We start from the raw sequence: 20,294 nt of genomic DNA on the forward strand, positions 1-20,294 counted from the left end.
TCGCAAGCTTGATGTTATACGATCATGTCCATACTCTCAAATTACCATTTTTGACTATATATGAAAGTTAGAATGTGAAGGGACTAAATGTGGAAACTTGTGAGTTTTTCTGAATTTGGTCGTCGTATGCGGACCGTAGGCTATAAGCCTCTACGGTCCATAAAGGACCTGGAAAACCTGGTGAGCCCCAATCCTCGACGAACCGCAAAGGGTATACCCCTATGGTCCGTAAAGAGGTGCCAGCGACAGGTTTACCACTTTTCAAAACCATTTGCTGCATGGCTGCTATTGCCACATTGGGGGACATGTGTACTGATCTCTATCACCCTCCTAACACCTGTGTTCATCTGATCTAACCTCCACAAGTATAAATAGAGGTGTTTTGCAACACTTGAACTTGCACCTCTTCTTTATATCATTCTATATCCCTCTCTGGAAGTTCCTGGTCCTTAGGAGCATCCAAATCAGTCTTATTTTGTCCAAGGATCACTTGTAAGTGTTCATCTCTTTAGCATTTCATTTTATAGGCTTTCTAAGCCAAAAGTCAAGCAAATTCGATATTTGCTTTGACTTTCGGTTTAGATCATTATGGTCCAGCCATTGTTCGAGTCGAACATGGCTATGTGATCGTAATTAGGTAGGTGTTAATCCCTCAAAAGGGCACCTCTTGAAAATCACGTTAACTTGGTCAATTGACGGGTCAAAGTTTTAATATTTAAAAAGTCAAAGGGTTAGTTTTTGTAAATGTTATAATCTGATTATGTGAATGTTATAAACTATGTTTTGACACTTAAACAAGTTGGTAATTAATATTAGAACATGTATGAACATGTTCAGCCCGTCAATTCCAGTTTTAAGGTCGGTTCGCAACCAAAAGTCGAGCAGTTTGGCTTCTGCTTTGACTTTCGATTCTGACCGGATTTAGCTTAGTTAGCTACTTAATTAAAGTTGCATTATGATCGTATTATAATGTAGCATAACGCTCTGAGGTTATATTACATGATCATAATCAGATTCTGAGTTTATATGCAAGTTTCTATATTATGCCAACTTTGACCAAAATGCCCTTTTTGCAATAAACAAGGTTTTAATCAACAGCGAACTTGAAAATGATTTACCTACTGATATGTTAATGTAATTAACATATTTTGATATTATGAAACTGATCATAACCTGAGTTTTGATACAAGATCGCAAATTATGTTATTTAATGACCAAAACGCCCTTTTGGCGCATAGTATGGTTTTAAACCATAACTATCAATCAAAACTTAATACCTACTGATATTATAACATATTTAGAATGTTTTCACAGTAGGTACTTGATCATAACTCAGATTTTTAAGTAAGTTCTCAAACTATGTGTGTAATGACCAAAATGCCCCTACGGTGCATAGTTTGGTCTTAAATCATAAAACCCATACATGTTTGATTACTTACTGATATTATATCATAAATAAAGTATTTTTACAGAATGAACATGTTCATAATATCAGTTTATACGCAAGTTGTTATATTACGTCGCATAATGACTAAAATGCCCTTATGAGACATATTTTGATTTTAAAACCTTAATGGTCATATAAGTTGATAACCTACTGATGTTACAACTTATTTAAATTATATTGGCATATAGAACTTGTTCATGACTCATCCGGTTACCCGATATCGCTTATACGCATACCGTTAAGCTTATGTAACTAGTTTACGTAAGTTTACCGAAACGGGTCAAACCTTATCATTTTTACTTCAAATTCCAGAATGTATATTGTTTACCCATATTATACAAGTCTTAGTGATTGTTGGGTTTAAACCACATTGTATTCCGGTCATCGCTTAATCAAGAGTATCGTACCGTTTTTGATATTTTAAGTTAACCGGTCCAAGTCTACGACTTGAATAGGACCCGTTGACATTCTAATTGGTTATTTATACCATCATTCCAGACTAGGGACTTTCGGTAAATTGAAACCTACCTTAGTTAATTGATTAACGGCTGATCCGTTTAAAATTCTTGCATATTAAGATGGGTTTTAGCCCAGGTAAATACTCTTAACCTATTTTCCCTATACGGGCTTGGGATACAGTAAATTATTACCACTTAGTCGGGTACGGGATCATATGTCAGATTGTGACTACAAAATCCTCATAACCCGTTTTAATCTGTTTTTTCTGATAACTTAAACATTGGGGGTTGACGCGACCGTGTCCTGGATATCCTTGACTCGTTTAAGTTGCTAATGGCCACGACCGAGCACGGGGTATAGGCATACACCTGACAGATGCTAATATAAAATGTTTTTCTTACCCACTAGTTGGGGATAACCCCTTAGTAGGTTTAAGTGGCATGTCGTTCAATCATGTCTCGGTGTTTAGTACTGGGCCCCATATGTATTAACAGGCATGTAAAACTGTATACAAGATCATTTGGAATTGTCCCAAGTTATTTATAAAATCATGTGCCTTGTGCACTTAAAATGATTTTGAAAATGTTTTCAAAATGAGTCGGTTGATTGTATTTACCAGTGTAAATTGACATATTTTCAAAAGACTAAGTTACAGGTGAAAGGATTACATAAATAGGCTGGAAGTTGCTCGGTAATGCTAGAAGAGGAATTTGGAACTCCTTTGCATAAAGCCTAGTAGTCTGTTGATCTCCTTTTTGTACATTTTACGATCCGCCTATGGATCTTTATTACAAAGAAGTCTGTATTATTATTTTTGAACATTTGGATACTTAAGTTTGTAATAATAATTTAACTCCAAGACTTTCGTTGTGCTATCTGTGTTTGTGTCTATGATGATACCAATCTTACGTCACGATACTCCCCACCAGGGCCCACCGGGATGTGTTGTAAATATCGGGGTGTGACAGGTTGAGTGAATTAAACACTAGCCTTTTGTGTTTAATCTTAAATGACACAGTAGCATATTCGTTAGACTTTCTGAGTCTAGGCAATGACCTAGGATTAACTCTTATCCTTATTAAGTTTATATATATTGTTTTCTTTGTTTTTGATAGGTAACTAAATATGCCGCCAATATACCATGGAATAGGACGAGGCAAAGGTCCAATGAGGGGAGGACCTTCGGGACACATACCTTCCCACTCTCATGATTCAGAACCTTGTCAAGATTGGGGAAACTCCTACTCCTCAGCGAGACATTCTGTCTCACTCGACTCGTCACCTTCATACCATCATTCTTATAATTCACAACATTCCCATTCCCATCATTCATCACACCATTCTCATTCGCATTCATTCAATAGGTCTTTTGACCCAAATCAATACATAAACACCCCTCCAGCTGCACAGAACTAGTTGGACCAAAACATGGAGCCGGATGAAGATCCAGATCCAGTGATGCCACCCTCGGGTTCACCTGCGCACCCCATTGAAATTTCAAGTGGTTCCGCTTCTTACGCGGGGTCACCTTTTCAATGTCCTAAAGAATGGGACTAGTATTGGAACCAATTTACATTTGAATACACACCCTCGTACCATTCTCCTTCACCGCCTCTGCCACATCCACAAGAGGGCGTGCACGTGGAACCAGTGGACCAACTGCAACCACCGCCAGCTATGGAACAACCGCAACCACCTCCTGAGCCACCAAGGAGAAAACGTGGTGCGCGCATGTCCATGTGTTTAGGACCGCGGTCAAGCCCGCTACCACCATTACCACCTACTTACCCTCCTATCCCTGAGGACCCACAAATGGGTGGGCCCTTAAACACTACGGCTGTGGTTGATCCGACGCCGACAACATTTGCTCAACCACCACCGCCATTGGGTATTGACAACCCAATTCCTACGTATCCAGCTACGTCTGGATACAATCCTTTTGAACCGTCTCCGCTGATAGGTTTTAACTACAAGGCGCCACAGTACGACCCTTATATGCAAGCGGTCGCACAAAATGCTTACTACCCGTCTTCCTTTCCACCTGCTTACCCACCTACTGGATATCCAAATTATGGGTACCAGTATCCTGCTGTGCCTCAGCCCCAACCACTGCCACTGCAACAATTAGAGGCCATTAACCAGACCTTGGAAAGAGTGGAAAACGTTCAGCGTAAGGCTGAGAAAAATGAGAAGAAGACAGGTAAGTTCTTCAAGAAACTCACCAAGCTGATCAAGGGAAAGAAAGACGAATGAAGACTTTCTTTATTTATCATGTATTGTACTTGTTTAATTTCCAAAAGTCCCTGTGTCAACATGTATTTCCTTTTAGTCTCTGCGTGGACATGTATTTCCTTTTAGTCACTATGCGGACATGTATTTTCTTTTAGTGCCTGCGTGGACAATTAGTTTAATTTATTTCAAAGTCCTGTTTAAGGAAAGTATTGTAATTTTCTATCATTTAATGAAAATTTTGGAATTATTTATATGTATTCATTATATTCTTTTCAAGCGAGCATCTCGATTTTAATTCAAACTTTATCGATCCGCTCAATAATTCCAAAAGATCTTCTTTTTGACCAGCCAATTGGCAATGCCCATATTATTTGGCAACTTTAAATGATAGTTAAGGATGAATAGCCCTTCTATCAAGATAGTTAAGGAAGAATAACCCTTCTATCCAGAGGTGGTGAACTATGTTCAAGCCTCAAAGCCTTTATGGTCAAATGTGACCATAGCTTTATTATTCAACCATTAAGACAATTATTCTTTGTTAACATTCAAGTAATGTTAACACTTCTGGCAGTGTGACTTGAGAAACCACACTAGCCGTCAAGGTAATGGGCTACGTCCAAGCCTTATAGCCTATATGATCAGATTAGATCATGGCTAATATCATGTTGCAGCCCCGACCCCTACCCCGGGAGCGTGAGCCGCGAGAACGCAGAGCGGGTGGTATCGGTGTTTATTAATTTGGTAGCGGAATATAACATCATGACCGTAGTTAGGAAATAGTTTCAGAGTTTAAAAACACCAAACTTTTATAATAAATAAATGGGATAAAACCCAAGTTTCATTAACATTACATTTACAGGGATGAACCTCCTTTTATTTAGGTAACTTTTTATAGCCATTTCTTTAAGCCTTCAGTGCTCCCCTGCTGGCTTCTATTAGCTTCACATTAAGTTTCCTGAAACACGCTTTAAAAAGATTTTATCAGCAAGAAATACTGGCGAGTGCATCCCAGTTTAATCATAACAACTTTTATAACTTTACAGTATTGAGAGCGATTACAATATTTATATCTACCAATATACTCATTCAGTATTTATCATGTTGGCAGTTCCACGACCGTGTTCATGTTGCTCATTGGCTAACTCATTGTCCAATGGTAACGAATTACTAGTAGTGTATACAAAACCCCACATACCGGCAACAATTGTAGAATACATAGACTCAATCACTGTTAAGTATAATTGAAAACATTTGAGGTTTTGGTAAAACAGTTTGGTAGAAAAAGAGAATGACTCACTTTGTAAACTTAGGTAATACTATAGCTTCCTGATGATTCTCCTGATTGTTTTCTATTAAAACAAACAATGCAGACGTGTTAGTAAGATAACCCAAATCACATCGATGAAGGATAGATATAGTCAACGAAATTACGTGTGTTGACACATATAGTAGAAAAGCTTTGTATTATGATACGGGTGTTTAGTAACGTTGACATTACTAACTTTTGTGAATGTCTTAATAGAAGGACACTTGCATTTAAAGATGACAAGGGTTGAACAAATTACGGATATGATAGAGGAACGACCCGAAGTATGACAAGAGGAGCATGCTCACCAAGGACTAAATCGCGTAACGACCGCGAACAAGGTTAATGGCAAGGAACGCCCGTCGGGGCAAGCATTACCAGGTACACACTTTCAAATATAATCGCACAAATAGCAATATGCAACAAACGTGTAGAGAATGATTGTTGCATATGTAAATTAGAAGCTTGGAAAACCTGAATAGAATACCTATCCAGGATATTATTTCCAAGAAAACTGAATAGAGGCGTTACTTACATGGGGTGTAATGTGAATATTATAGAAGGTCATGTATATCAGGTGTTGATCGCTTACTCTGGCCAAGTAAGTAGTGAACACGTGGTACCATGAACTTTTATGATGGACATACTTACATCTGATGTAGTAAGGACGGGGTTAGTGGGGCAAATTAAAAAGATACCCAAATAAGTTAAAGAAGTAAAAATGTTTGATGGTAAACGTAAATGCAAGTCGGATGACGGAAGTGTATTACGTTAGAATAACGAGCCCGAGAGAAGGGACAAAGATTAAAGTAAATGAAAACACAAACCAACTCATGTGAATGCTAAGGCATAGGGGATAAAGTTTGAATGTCGAAAGTGATGAAATTCACACAGACAAGTCAAAGGGGTAGAATAAAAGAATAAGGACTTGACTAAATAAAAGCGAATGAATTTCGCTAAGACGATCAAATAAATTAAGATGATGTCTAAAACCATATAAGAATGGTTACTTGATGATTACTTCGGTAAAGATACTCGATGGATGGGTAGGATTTTGAAAGTATGCGTAAACCAAGAGACGGGAACGCGAAATAGAAAGTCAAAGGACTCGGATTAAGAGTCATGACTAAAAGACGATTAGAATTTGCAAATAGAAATTTTGATAACTACGTTCAACTATTTTAAAGTTGAATGGGTCGAATGAAGAATGAAGTTTGACGTTCATGAGTAATGAAATCTCACACGAATAAGTCAGATGAGATAAATAAAGTATAAAAGCTTGGTAGTGCAAGTAAGCGCAAACCGAATAATGGAAGTGCGAAATAATAAAGAACCCAGGTAACGGGTAGTAAAAAAGTATAGGGAAGAACCGGGTAACGGTAAGCGTAGGACAAACCGACGTGTAAAGGACGTTAGAAGTCATAAAGTCGGAAAGATAATTTGAAAGAAAATAAATGTAGCCTTAGACTACGGTCAAGGTTAAATGAAATCCAAAAAGCAAAAGTAAATGATTCTAAACATAAAAAGGAGTGCTTTGACGCCATGTACATATATAAACATATATACATTTGAATAAAACTCGAATAAGCAATGATCTACGGGATCATCACAACCTACAGATTAAGGGTAGTGTTAAGGTCTACTGGACCAAAAAGACTTTTGGGTCACAAACAGAAAGAAACAAATTTTAGGGTCTCACCCTAAAAAGGTGGAAATCTAAAGAGATAGTCTACGGGACTAAGTGAAAGAACCTACGGGTTATTTGGGTAAAGTGTGGAAAACTAGTTACAGTTCTCCATGTAAAATAATAACGGTCAGGAATAAAACTTAGACGGAAACTCCTAGACATGAGAGAAAAAGACGTAAGACAGAGAAAATGTAAACTAAAAATATGTTTTTAGTCAAAAGCAGCGTTCTAACAAACATAAGTAGTATGAGGGGATTTAGAAAATCTTGAACACACATAAGGCCGGAGATGGCAAATAGTATTCCCGGATGACGGGGTATGAAGTGACGGCGACTAATTAGTCTAGCCGGTAAAACTAATCAAAGTTAAGAAAATTTCCTGACAAATACAAAGCGCTTGTTAATATAAGACAAGCGCGGGATAATTATATTAACAAACTGATGAGACTAAGTGATCAAGTGACGACTCAGTTAAAGGGGTGCAAGGGAGAAGAAATAAGAGGTTAAAGCCTTGGTCGGTGAGGGCTTACATACAAAAAAGGGGGAAAAGACAAGAAAGACACTGAAAGAATGAGTATCATAAAAACGAAGCTAAGTTCGTTTAGTCTAAAAATTAAAAGAACTATGTAAATAAGGTTTCGGGGACGAAACCTCTTTAAGGAGGGTAGACTTGTAACACCCCAAAAGCGGGTTTGGTAATTAAACCCCGTTAATACTAAAGAGCGGGTAAAACACCGTTATCAGTAAAGGTTTACCCGGAAATTATTAGGATTTAAATAAATAAGCCTAATAATAAATAAAAAGAGAGCAAACGATTTGAGAAGACAAAATAAAATGGATAAAAGGCCCGAGTTAGCGGAACTTAAAATAAACGGGTTAGAACTCCCGGGACTCACTAAGTTAACTAGGGGTAATTAACCTAGTTAATTATTTGTTTAAAAACAATAAAAAAGCATGGACTAATATGCTTTTTATAAACCATGGATAATTGAGGGACCAAAGTTGGACAATTTCAAAATGACATTATTAAAACAAAAATTAAACACTAAACGCACACTTAAGTGTGTGTTCAGTCGATCAAAACACAGGGGCGAATAAGGATTCCCCACCAAACCCTAGTTCTTGACAAATTGATCAAATTGAAGGCTCTAATCAGTTCCAAATCGATTTTCAAGCATGGATTAGTGATCTCCTCTGAAAAAAGGGTCACGAGGTATGTAAATTTCATAGAAAAAGTTTCATCTAAATTTCTGGATGAACATAAGAAGTTCGAAATTTATGTTGCATGATTGTTGTAGGGATGAATTTGAAGTGAAATAGTGCCTAGGAATAAACCCTAGTCATTAGATTGATGAAATTATGCTCAATACTTGTAAATTCCATAATCACCAATGTAGGTGATTAGTGGGTTTTGTAGAAACATGATAAACCCTAGGATTAGGATGGTTATTCTAGTGTTATTTGAGTTATTGAAAGCTGAATTCAAACAACTTCTGATCAGAATTTACAACCGAGTTGTATTGGCTGTAACCTGGACAAGACGTGACAAAAACATGTGTTTCTTGAGTCTAAAATGTAATTCCAGGAAATATCTTTAAAACCCCACTGGAATCGCATTTTTTCGATGAAAATTAGCGTTTTATGAATTTTTCCGTCTCGAAGGTTCAAGCTGCGTTTTCTGGCAGAATTTGCAACCCATTACGAATGTCATAACTAAATTTAGGAATTTAGTTATGATCTCAAATTTTCACTGTAGGTGGTTTTAAGTGATTAGAAAAATCACTAATTGGAATTTCGTCAATCGGATAAACGAGGAATTTTAAAGAAATTTTTCCGTAAGCTGCAGTCAAAAGTGACGAATCTGATTGCAGCTTAGTAAATGAATTTTTACGAGTTTTTGATAAAGAGTTAGATCTTGAAATTTTAACACAAGGTCTAGCCCTTCGAGTGGTACACCACATAAAAAAATCATAATTTTTGAAGACTTGTAAACAGGTTAAACAGGTCACCAAAAACAGCCTATTTTCAGTGATACGAAACTTGATTGTTGATGTTATAAATTATGCCCACAATGTTCATATGTTGAAATTATGAATCAAACGCGTAATTTCCTAGTTCGACTAATTACATGTGATGTGGGGTAATACAAATTTTAATCATGAAGTCGATTTAGCTTATATGCACATATCATATAATTAGGGTAGTTAACTTTTGAAGAGTTAAACTAACCATAGACAGAGTCGAATAGTAGTTTTGACATAGAAAATACGTAAGGTGGAATAGTCGTGGTTATAATGACTAATCTAACCACCTTGTGAACTATGATGATAGTTTGACTCTTGACAAGCTAGATGGAGGCTTGGGAATGAAGCGGGTCAAACGGAGCAAGTATGAAAAGGAAAGCGTAACTTGGATGCGAGGTAAGTAAATCTTACACTATTTCTTGTAGAATGTGTATTTATTCTATAAGTTATAAATGCGATAAATATAAGGTTTGAAATATGGTTCCGACGCAAAACGATACGGGTCGGAATAAAAGTAAATGATAATAACCTTGGTTAATGGTAAAATGGGGCGAAAGGGTAAAGTAGTTATGAAAGGATTTAGATAAAATGAATTTTTGGAACGACCACTTTATAAGTAAACCTAAAAGAATAAAAAGGGTAAGACGATGATTTAGTTAAGTTTAAATGGTTCAAAGTTGAAGTATAAAACGACACCAAGTGGCGTAAGCCATGTTGGGTAAATGTGTAAGAAACGGATTTAAGACACCTAACTAATTGGTGAAGAATCCGAAACGAATTACTTAACGGAATGGTAAATAAATGCCATTCATATACAAGCACAAAATGTTTGGTCGTTAGACCAAACGGATCAAATGGTAAGTTGATACCATTTGACAATTTACGACAAATAATGTTTGTCGAGTCTTAAGCCCACAGGATAAAACGATTTGAGAATTAGCGATGCGAGAAATTAGCCATTTAATTGATACAAGGTATTAGAACGGGTCAATATGTTGATCCGAACCAGGTACGCATATTATGGGTTATAGATAAGTATACAGTAGATTGTGCATAACAAAGGGGGGGGGGGGGAAGATTTAAACTTAAAAGGTTTAAATCTTCGAAAGAGGTCAAAAGAATTATGCGCATAGATTGGTTACTAGTCGCGTAATTCATAAAAGTTACAAACCCGAATTAAAGATTTTGAGATAAACACGTTGATGTATGCTTAATGGTTAATTAGAAACAAGCTTGTGGTTAAAAATTTGAACGGGTCAAAAATCTTTAAAAACGAATTTTAAAGCCAAGGGATCGAAGCCTATTAAATAGTGAATTCAGATGTTAAGTTTTCTACTGCCTTACGGTAGACTAGTTTTGCCCAGTGGCTACCGTAACTTATGGTGGCTACCGTAAGTTACGGTAGAGCCCAGTCACTTTTGCTGAATTTTGCATATCATTAGTTAATCAAATCCGTTTTTGAGCATAGTTTCGATTACGACACGCGACGGGTGTAAAACCTGCAAATCCTTGTTATTTTAATTGTTTGGCTCATGAGACTTGTGTTAACTTGTAAATAAACTATCAAAACTAACTTTTATGTTGGTTTTGATTCTAGGTGAATGTTATATACTTCTGGATGAAGATCAAGCCACGAGCAAGAACCGAACACGCCTCTCAATGAAGCTTCCGCATTCGATCTTGTTTTGTTTTAATAAAAGTGGATTATGTAAACACTTTTAACGATGTTTTGGATGTTGTAAACATGTTTAAATACTTATAATGTGAAAGTTTTTGTTAAGTGGCATTTTTCATATAAAATGCTTACTTTAATGTTATGTAAATGTTAAAAAGTTTTATGGTTGTTACACACGTTGAGAGGCCGCCATGTATAACTCGGTCGCGCCCCGCGACTCACTTGGGGGACTTGGCGAGCAACACGTGTATCTTATTTTATTTGATTATTTGTTAAAACTAAGGTTATTTAGGCCCGTTTACGTGTATTTGGGGTATAGCTAGAGCGTTTAGGGTGTTTTTAAGGGTTGTTATATCCTCCCCACCTTGTTTTAAATCTCGTCCTCGAGATCTACTTGAACAGGTGTGGATATTTCTGTTGCATTTCTGACTCGAGTTCCCACATGTATTCTGGTCCTCTCTTGGAATCCCATTTTACCTTGACCAGAACTATCTCTTGTGTTTGAGATTCTTGATCTTTCTATCTTCAATCTGTAGTGGCTTTTCTACAAACTTAAGTTTTTCATTTACCTCAATGTCCTGAAGAGGTATCACTAATGATTCGTCCCAATTTCGTCTGAAATCAATTACACATGCTCTAAGCATATCTTCCATTGTATGAATTGTCCTTTCGCTTTGTCCGTCCGTCTGAGGATGATAAGCTGTGCTTAGATTCAACCTGGTTCCCATTGCTTTTTGGAAACTTGTCCAAATATGAGATGTAAAACGACTATCTCTATCAGACACAATGGATAAAGGAATTCCATGTAATGAAACTATTTCATTTGCATAGAACTTGGCTAATTGTTCCATACTGAAAGTTTCATTGGTAAGAAATGAGCAGATTTGGTTAATCTGTCTACAATCACCCAGATTGTATCATTACCTTTTCATATCTTGGGTAGTTTGGTAACAAAGTCTATTGTTATCAATTCCCATTTCCAAATTGGCATCTCTAATTGTTGCAATAACCCTGAAGGTTTCTGATGCTCAGCTTTAACCTGTGAACAGGTTAGACATTTAGCAACATAGTTTGCTATGTCTTTTTTCATTCCTATCCACCAGAAATTCTTCCTTCAAGTCTTGATTGTAACACCCCAAATTTCGTATGTCATAATATAAAATTTTAATTGTAATGTTTTGATGAAAAGAAATGGTAAATATAGATTATTCCCATTTTCAAAGTTTTATAAATTTTGGTAAATAAAAATCTTATGTATACATGAAAGTTAACTAGGTTAGTATGGAAATATGAGGAAGATGACATGTTCTAAAAGAATGAGGGGTGGAAGTGAAAATATGATAAATAAACACCTAACAAAAATTTGGTCAGTGTTTAGAGAGTGGGGGTGTGTGCGATCGAGAAAGGAAGCAGGGGGAGAAACCCTTCACTCAAAAATACTACAATCCATCAAATTGAAGAAGTTTAAGGCTGGACTTCATGTGCATGAGTTAGGAATGTTGATCTCTTAAGTGTAAATGATACCAAGTAAGTTAAATCTTGTGTTTTAGTGTTAGTAAATGAAATGGGTTATGAGTATTCTTTGATTTTATATGAAATTAGATATGAGTGCTAGATGTATTAGCAAATGGGAGTTGAAATTATGCTTGAAATTGTCTATAATGATGATTTGGGGTAAAACCCATTTGAATGAACATGATGATATGATGATGGAACTTGAGATTGTCAAGAACTTAGTTTAGGTTAATGTATAGTACGATAAATGGTAGATTTTGGTAATTAATCATGATGTAGATGCAATGGTAAAATGATTTTGTTGGTTATAATGGTTCTTGATATAAATTGGGAAAAAGTATGCTTTAATTGCTTGTACCCATGGCTGGAAATCTTGTACGCACGCCATGTGTTCGATGAAATGTCTAAATAGTGATGAAATCGTTATGCATACATAATACTTTGCAAAATGTGTAGTATATGAAATGGATGAATAAGAATGATATAAATTAAGAATGATCATTTAAGAATGTTGGTTTGGAATTGTAGGATTTAAAAGAAGGTGGCTCGAGTCAACCGGGACGCAAACAAGACAAGACAAAGGTAAGTTTAATACTTACTCAACTAGTAGGAAATATAGATATTAGAGTTTGATTGTGCATTGATGTTGTTTTCTTATACTGATGGTATGTTGGTATGATCGAATCGTATGAATGGGTCGTACTAATAGAATGTATGTTGGAATGCTATGTAGTCGAACCATATGAACGGATCGTACTAACAGAATGTATGTTGGAATGTTATGTAGTCAAACCGTATGAACGGATCGTACTAATAGAATGTATATTGAAATGTTATGTAGTCGAACCGTATGAACGGGTCGTACTAATAGAATGTATGTTGGAATGTCATGTAGTCGAACCGTGTGAACGAGTCAAATTAATGGAGAATGTTAAAAAGTTAGACGGGTCTTGGATCAAGTCTTAGTGTGTGAACTTTGTTTGATCATAAAGACCCGTTAGATGGAAAAGTATGTATGATTAAAAACAAAAGAATGATAATTGTTGAAATAAAAGAATGAATATGTTAGATTATTGTTTTGCATATTTAGTTGACTTGTTAAGAATGTTGTAGGTAAATAGTCCTTTGGAGCAAATCTTGGACCAGAGGAATGAACACACATCGCGCCGTTTAATTGCTTCCGCTCGTCAAGTTCTAAAGGGTGATAGTGTCTTTTGGTTAATGTATGTTTTTATTATGATGTAATGGTTACAACTTTTATGTCTTTTGGAACGTGTCGTAGAATTTAATTTGAATGCTGATTGTTAAAAGCAGGGAATCACTTATAGTACGAATGAGTCACACCCATTTTTTGTTAAAATTAGTATGTCATTATTATTATATTCGAATGTGAAATAAGGGCGTTATATTGATACATTTTATCACTACCAGGATGTATCGTATACTTGGACTTATGGGCTTTTTCTAAAATTTGGTGACGTAGGTTTCCTTGAATCGGTATCCAGATCCTTTTCTTTTGGAATCTCCAAATTCCACCTGTTCCTTTAATTCCTTAATCATACCTTTTAAACCTTCAGCATCGTCCTTGATTGCTGTTTCCTATATCTTTCTAATTTGCTCATTTAAATCTATCTGTAGATTTAGTCTGAGAGAGCGTACTCGTTTTGTCTTTTCATGATACTTTCAACTTAAAGCATCAACTACTACATTAGCTTTTCCTGCATGATACTGGATATCATAATTATAATCACTAAGAATTTCCATCCAACGTCTTTGTCTCATATTTAATTCTTTTTGCCTAAAAACATATCTTAAACTCTTATGATCTGTGAATACAACAAACTTACTACCATAAAGATAGTGTCTCCAAATCTTAAGGGCAAAAATTATGGCTCCTAACTCTAGATCATGGGTGGTATAATTCTCTTCATGTTTCTTAAGATGTCTAGAAGCATAAGCTATAACCTTTTGACGTTGCATTAACACACATCCGTATCCTATCTTAGACGCGTCACAATAGACTATAAAGTCTTCAGTTCCTTCTAGTAACGCGAGTATGGGTGCGTTGGTTAACCTTTGCTTTAAAATTCTAAAGGCTTCCTCTAGTTTTGGTCCCCATTCAGACTTAACTGATTTAGGTCAGTTTGGTTAATGGAATGCCTATTCTAGAGAAATCTTCAATAAAACGTCTATAATATCCTGCCAGTCCAAGAAAACTTCTTACTTCTGTTGGTGATTCAGGGACTTTCCATTTGGTAATCGCCTTGATCTTTGTGGGATCCACATGAATTCCTTCATGATTAACCAGATGTCCAAGGAATTGCACTTCTTGCAACCAAAATTCGCATTTTGAGAATTTAGCATAAAGCTTTTCTTTTCTCAATAATGTCAGAAGTGTATGCAGATGCTCTGCATGTTCCTCTTAACTCTTGGAGTAAATTAAAATATCATCTATAAAGACAATTATGAATTTATCCAGATATGACTTACAAATCCTGTTCATCATGTCCATAAATGCGGCTAGGGCATTGGTTAAACCAAATCGCATGACTATAAATTCATAATGACCGTACCTTGTTCTGAAAGCAGTTTTAGGAATGTCCTCTTCCTGTACTTTCAATTGATGATATCCTGAGCGTAAGTCGATCTTAGAAAAGAATCGAGCTCCTTGAAGTTGATCGAACAGATCATCGATTCTCGGTAGTGGGTACCGATTTTTAATCGTAACCTTATTCAATTCCCGGTAATCAATGCACATACGCATCGATCCGTCCTTCTTCTTGACAAATAACACCGGTGCTCCCCATGGAGATGAACTAGGTTGTATAAAACCTTTTTCAAGTAGTTCTGTTGGTGCACGAATGTCTAAAGCCTGCGTCTTAGTCTTAGTTGATCAAGGTATAGGGTTTAGTTTGGTTAATTATGTATTGTATAGGGGTTGTATATGTAAAAGTTTGGTTTTCATGTTGAGGTTTCGCTTTTATGGTCATGTGCAATACGAGCGAAATCACTAGCTTGAGGTTTCGCTCATATGGACATATTATATAAGCGAAACCCTGTCCCCTATAAATACCCAAGTTGTTTTCTCATTTTGTACGTTCATGTCTAGTGTGTAGCCGACCTGCTGCCCGTGTATTTTGTGAAGATTGAATGAGAAAACTGTTTTAAAGTGAATTCCTTCTGTTTCTACACATTTCTGCTTTGATTCATGCCGATTTAGTATTTCCGCTGCATTTTCAGTAGTTGCTAGCTCGAATTGACTCAATTGACTGTCAAATACGGTCCTACAATCAATCTTGGGTCGCGAAATCGAAACCGTCTGTTGAAGTCAAAAAGATGGAGAATGCTTTGAAAAGTGAATCAAACATTTTTAAAGATGACGTGGTTGAGTTTGAAAATGAAGTTGATAAGTTTCTTGATGAATTTCCACCAATAACTAACAAAGTTAAGACAATTATGAAAGAAGAGGTTCCAAATGTCACATTTGATTTTCCGAAAACAAATGAAAAGTGTGATGTTGTGTTCGGAAGTGTGTCGGAAGTAAAGAAATCATGGGCTTCATTGTTTGAATAAATTTGATTTGATGTTTGCAGGGGCTGCCCAAGTCTATACTATCGAAGTGGATTATGGATAGTGGCGCTTCAAGGCATATGACTGGGACGCTTGCTCTGCTCTATGATGTCAAATCCATAAACGGAAGCTATGTTGGATTTGCTGGGAATCAAGGTGGAAGGATCGTTGGTCAAGGAACGCTGTCAAATGGAGTAATTTCGTTCGACAAAGTGAACTACATAGTCGAGTTAACAAACAATTTACTCAGTATTTCACAAATCTGTGATAAAGAGTTTAGTGTACACTTTACTAAAACTGAATGTGTTGTGTTGAAACCAGGGTTTAAAATCCCTGATGAGATGGTGCTGTTGCGAGCTCCGCGGGAAAATGATCTTTATATACTTGATATGAGCGTCGCAATGCCAACATCTCATCAAAAATAGTGTTTTGTGTCTAAAACTAAAGCGACAGAAAAAGATTCGATAATTTGGCATCGAAAGATGGGCCACATTCATGTTCATAAAATGAACTTTTTAGTACACAATGATTTGGTTGATGGTGTTAATCTAAAGAATTTTCACTTAAATGATGATTGTGTAGCGTGTAAGAAAGGAAAGCAGACTCGGAAGTCACACCCATTGAAGATCATGAACACAATCAGGTTACCCCTTGAGAGATTGCACATGAATCTCTTCGGGCCTGTCAACGTAAAGAGCATCAGCGGAGACTTATATTGCTTGGTGGTAACTGATGACTTTACGAGATTTTCTTGGGTAGTGTGCTTGGAACGAAAAGATCAAACTTTTGAGTCTTTGATGGTGCTTTTCAAGAAGATGGAAACGGTGTATAAACTGCCAATCCGGAGGATTAGGAGCGACAACGGAACGGAATTCAAGAACAACAAGATGTACGAGTTCTGCAATGAGAAGGGAATTCTTCATGAATTCAGTGCGCCGTATACTCCACAGCAGAATGGCGTAGCTGAACGAAAGAATCGAACCTTGATCGAGACAGCACGTACAATGTTAGTCGATTCCAAGCTACCAATCTTTTTCTGGAGTGAGGCAGTTTCAGCAGCATGTTACACATTGAACAGAGTTTTAACTGTCAAGAAGTATAAAAAGACTTGCTTTGAGCTGCTGCACCGTTATAAGCCGAATCTTGAGTTTTTGGAGCCATTCGGGTCTCCTTGCACTTTTATTGATGAAAACGGTAAATTTGGCGCTAAATCTAATGAGGGTTTCTTTGTAGGTTACGCAAGCCCGCTGAAGAGGGTGTTCGTACCATGCCTGGGGAAGGTGATTCAAGTCCAACACGTGGATTGTCAGAAACACACTCCATCGCCACAACTTCCCGGACAAAGATTCCTGTTCGACTACGATAAGCTCTGGGAGTCGTTTCATCTGCCGGTCGAGCCGAGTGAGGAGGAACTAACTCTTATGTACCTGTATCAGCAAAATTTGTCACAGGGGCCAGTGTCTAGTCCGCTAGAAGTTTCTCAACCCGCCGTGGGTACTGATGATAATGAAGCAGGACCGAGTGGAACAACTCACGAACCACCAGAGGAACCAGCTCCATCTTTTGACGAATCTGACGACTCAGAAGCGGAACCCGCTTCGACTTTTGACGAGGATCCAACGGAAGCTGAGGATCAAATCGTTGATCTTGACATATCGAGTTTGGAATCGGAAGTGAATGTGCCTGACAATGTTATGCCATGGACGTTGTCTTATCATCCCTCAGAACAGATTATCGGTGACCTGCAAAGTGGTGTCAAAACCCGACATCAAATAGATCGAGCTCTTACATGTTTCTATTCATCTATTGCTGATATGCAGAAAGAAGTCTCATTAAAATGTTTTATTTCGCAGATAGAGCCCAGAACCTACAAAGAGGCATTGACCGAGGATAGCTGGGTGAATGCAATGCATGAGGAGCTGCAACAGTTCGAAAAACTGGGCGTCTGGAGACTTGTCGATTTGCCTAAGAATCAAAAGCTAATCAAGACGAAATGGGTTTTTAAGTGCAAACGTGATGAAAGAGGTGTCGTGGTGAGAAACAAAGCGCGACTTGTGGTTCAAGGCTTCAGTCAACAGGAAGGAATAGATTATGATGAAGTTTACGCACCGGTTGCCAGACTGGAGGCAATTCGGATCCTTTTAGCCTTCGCATATCAACTTGACGTCAAATCTGCCTTCCTGTATGGTCAAATCAGAGAAGAAGTGTATGTGGGGCAACCGCCGGGGTTCACAGATCCACTACACAGAAACAAGGTGTATCTACTGGATAAAGCGCTGTACGGACTTCACCAGGCCCCGAGAGCCTGGTACGAGACGCTTTCGACATACTTGCTGGACAACGGGTTCACAAGAGGGACAGTAGACAGCACTTTGTTCACCAAGGAAGAGGCAGGCCACTTGTTGATCGTGCAGATATATGTTGACGATATCATTTTTGGATCCACCAACGATGACCTGTGCAAAGAATTTGAAAAGGTGATGAAGAAAAAGTTCGAGATGAGCTCAATGGGGGAGATGAAGTTCTTCCTCGGGCTGCAGGTAGAGCAAATGCCCGACGGAATCTTCATTCACCAGACAAAGTATGTGAAGGACGTGCTTGACAAGTTCGACATGACAGATTGCAGTCCTGCATCAACCCCTCTCGCGCAGAATCATGGAATTTGTCCAGACGAGAATGGTGTGAAGATGGACGAGACATTGTACCGATCTATCATTGGCTCTCTAATGTATCTCACGGCTTCCCGTCCAGACATCATGCACCCGACGTCTCTCTGCGCCAGATATCAGTCAAATCCAAAGCAGTCACACCCGACCATAGTGAAACGTATTTTACGGTATTTGATGGGCTGCCCAAGCATCGGCTTGTGGTACCCTCGATCGGGTGACTTTACTTTATCTGGTTTTGCTGGTTCTGACTTTGGGAGCTGCAAGCAAAACTCAAAGTCCACCACTGCTGGGTGTCAGTTCTTCGGAACTCGACTCGTCACCTGGCAGTGTAAGAAACAAACCGCAGTAGCGCTCTCTACATGCGAGGCTGAATACGTTTCAGCCTCCAGCTGTTGCTCGCAGATCCTTTGGATCCAACAGCAGATGCGCGACTTCGGTTTGCAATTCTTAGACACTCCGATCTATGTGGACAATGAAGCAGCCATTAATATCACTAAAAATCCGGTTCACCATTCAAAAACTAAACACATTGAAACCCGCCACCACTTTATCCGTGATTGTCACGAGAAAAAGTTAATTCGGATTGAACACTTGCACACCGATGATCAGAAAGCGGATTTCTATACTAAACCTTTTGACAAAAAAAGATTTTATTATCTTTGAGGTTAAACGGGATGAAAAATTTGCAATCTGGGAGGGTTATTGAATGTGAAGCCGAGTTGGGTGGCGATCTGATGTGAACCTTTGTCGTGTTGTCAATTTTGTTTGTACAGTTTATTTTCTACTTTTTGATAAAAACAAAAACACAAAAATATGTTGTAGTTTTAGGGGGAGAAATTCGCAGAAAAATACAAAAACATGATAAACTTCAAAAACCCAAAAACATTAAAAAAATACAAAAAGTGTTGTGTAAAATAGGGGAAATGATATCACATCAGCTAGATGGACACATTACGCTAAAGAATTGTAATGTAAAAAATGCAATTAAGCAGTCTCGATAAAGATGTGCCGGTAGGTTTTCGCAAAATTAGTAGATCAGTTTGGGATATAAACATAAAATTCACTTGCGTCTACGTGGGGAACACCTCCAGGATATATAGGTAACCCCTGAAATCTTGTTTGAAGGGTCCCGTATTCCGAGATACTAGGTCTTTATGCTCAGTGGTATCTGGGGTATTATCCCGGGACTTCTGCTGTATGGAAGTACTGACCTAGTCCCCGGATAATACTTTTTGCAAAAAGCTTTAAAATATAAGCTCGCCCTCAGCATGCTGATGAAACAATAAAATTGATAGTCACTGCTGTTGAAAATAAAAGATCCTCTAAAGGGGACACACCTTAAAGTCGAAGCCGTCATCTCTCTGCGTATACGGAAGTATCGACCTGAGCTCTCACGGCCCTCGCACCTACCCCTGAACAGATATCAGCTGTGGTATACTCACCTGTAAGACTGAATACTGGGATCTGGATACGGGAGTATATACTGAGGTGGGACACATGTAGATGTTTAAGACCTAAAACACTAATTCTGTATCCCAAACAGGTTGAAAGTTTTGTGAGAATTTAAGAGGATCAGTATATCGGCAATCTACGCGAATTGTTTAATGCTTAAAATGAAATAACAGCTTAACGGTGCTTGTGCCTAGTCGGCAGTTGATATGATCCCCTAACACACTCACAAAAGTATTGTGTGTACAGTTTTCAGTTTTAT

At 37.7% G+C, this 20,294-nt stretch overlaps 1 protein-coding gene across 1 annotated transcript; it reads left to right on the forward strand.

Moving 5' to 3' along the window:
* Window positions 1–3,583: 3,583 nt before the first annotated feature.
* LOC110919750 (leucine-rich repeat extensin-like protein 3) lies at window positions 3,584–4,159 on the forward strand. The gene has a single exon (XM_022164009.1). The coding sequence runs from the start codon at window positions 3,584–3,586 to the stop codon at window positions 4,157–4,159; it is 576 nt and encodes a 191-aa protein (XP_022019701.1).
* The last annotated feature ends 16,135 nt before the right edge of the window (window positions 4,160–20,294 follow it).

This window comes from Helianthus annuus, chromosome 16, assembly GCF_002127325.2.
Source record: "Helianthus annuus cultivar XRQ/B chromosome 16, HanXRQr2.0-SUNRISE, whole genome shotgun sequence".
Taxonomy (NCBI): Eukaryota; Viridiplantae; Streptophyta; class Magnoliopsida; order Asterales; family Asteraceae; genus Helianthus; species Helianthus annuus.

Coding starts and splice junctions, on each gene's coding strand:
- LOC110919750 (XM_022164009.1), top strand. CDS start 3,584: ATGGAACAACCGCAACCACCTCCTGAGCCACCAAGGAGAAAACGTGGT.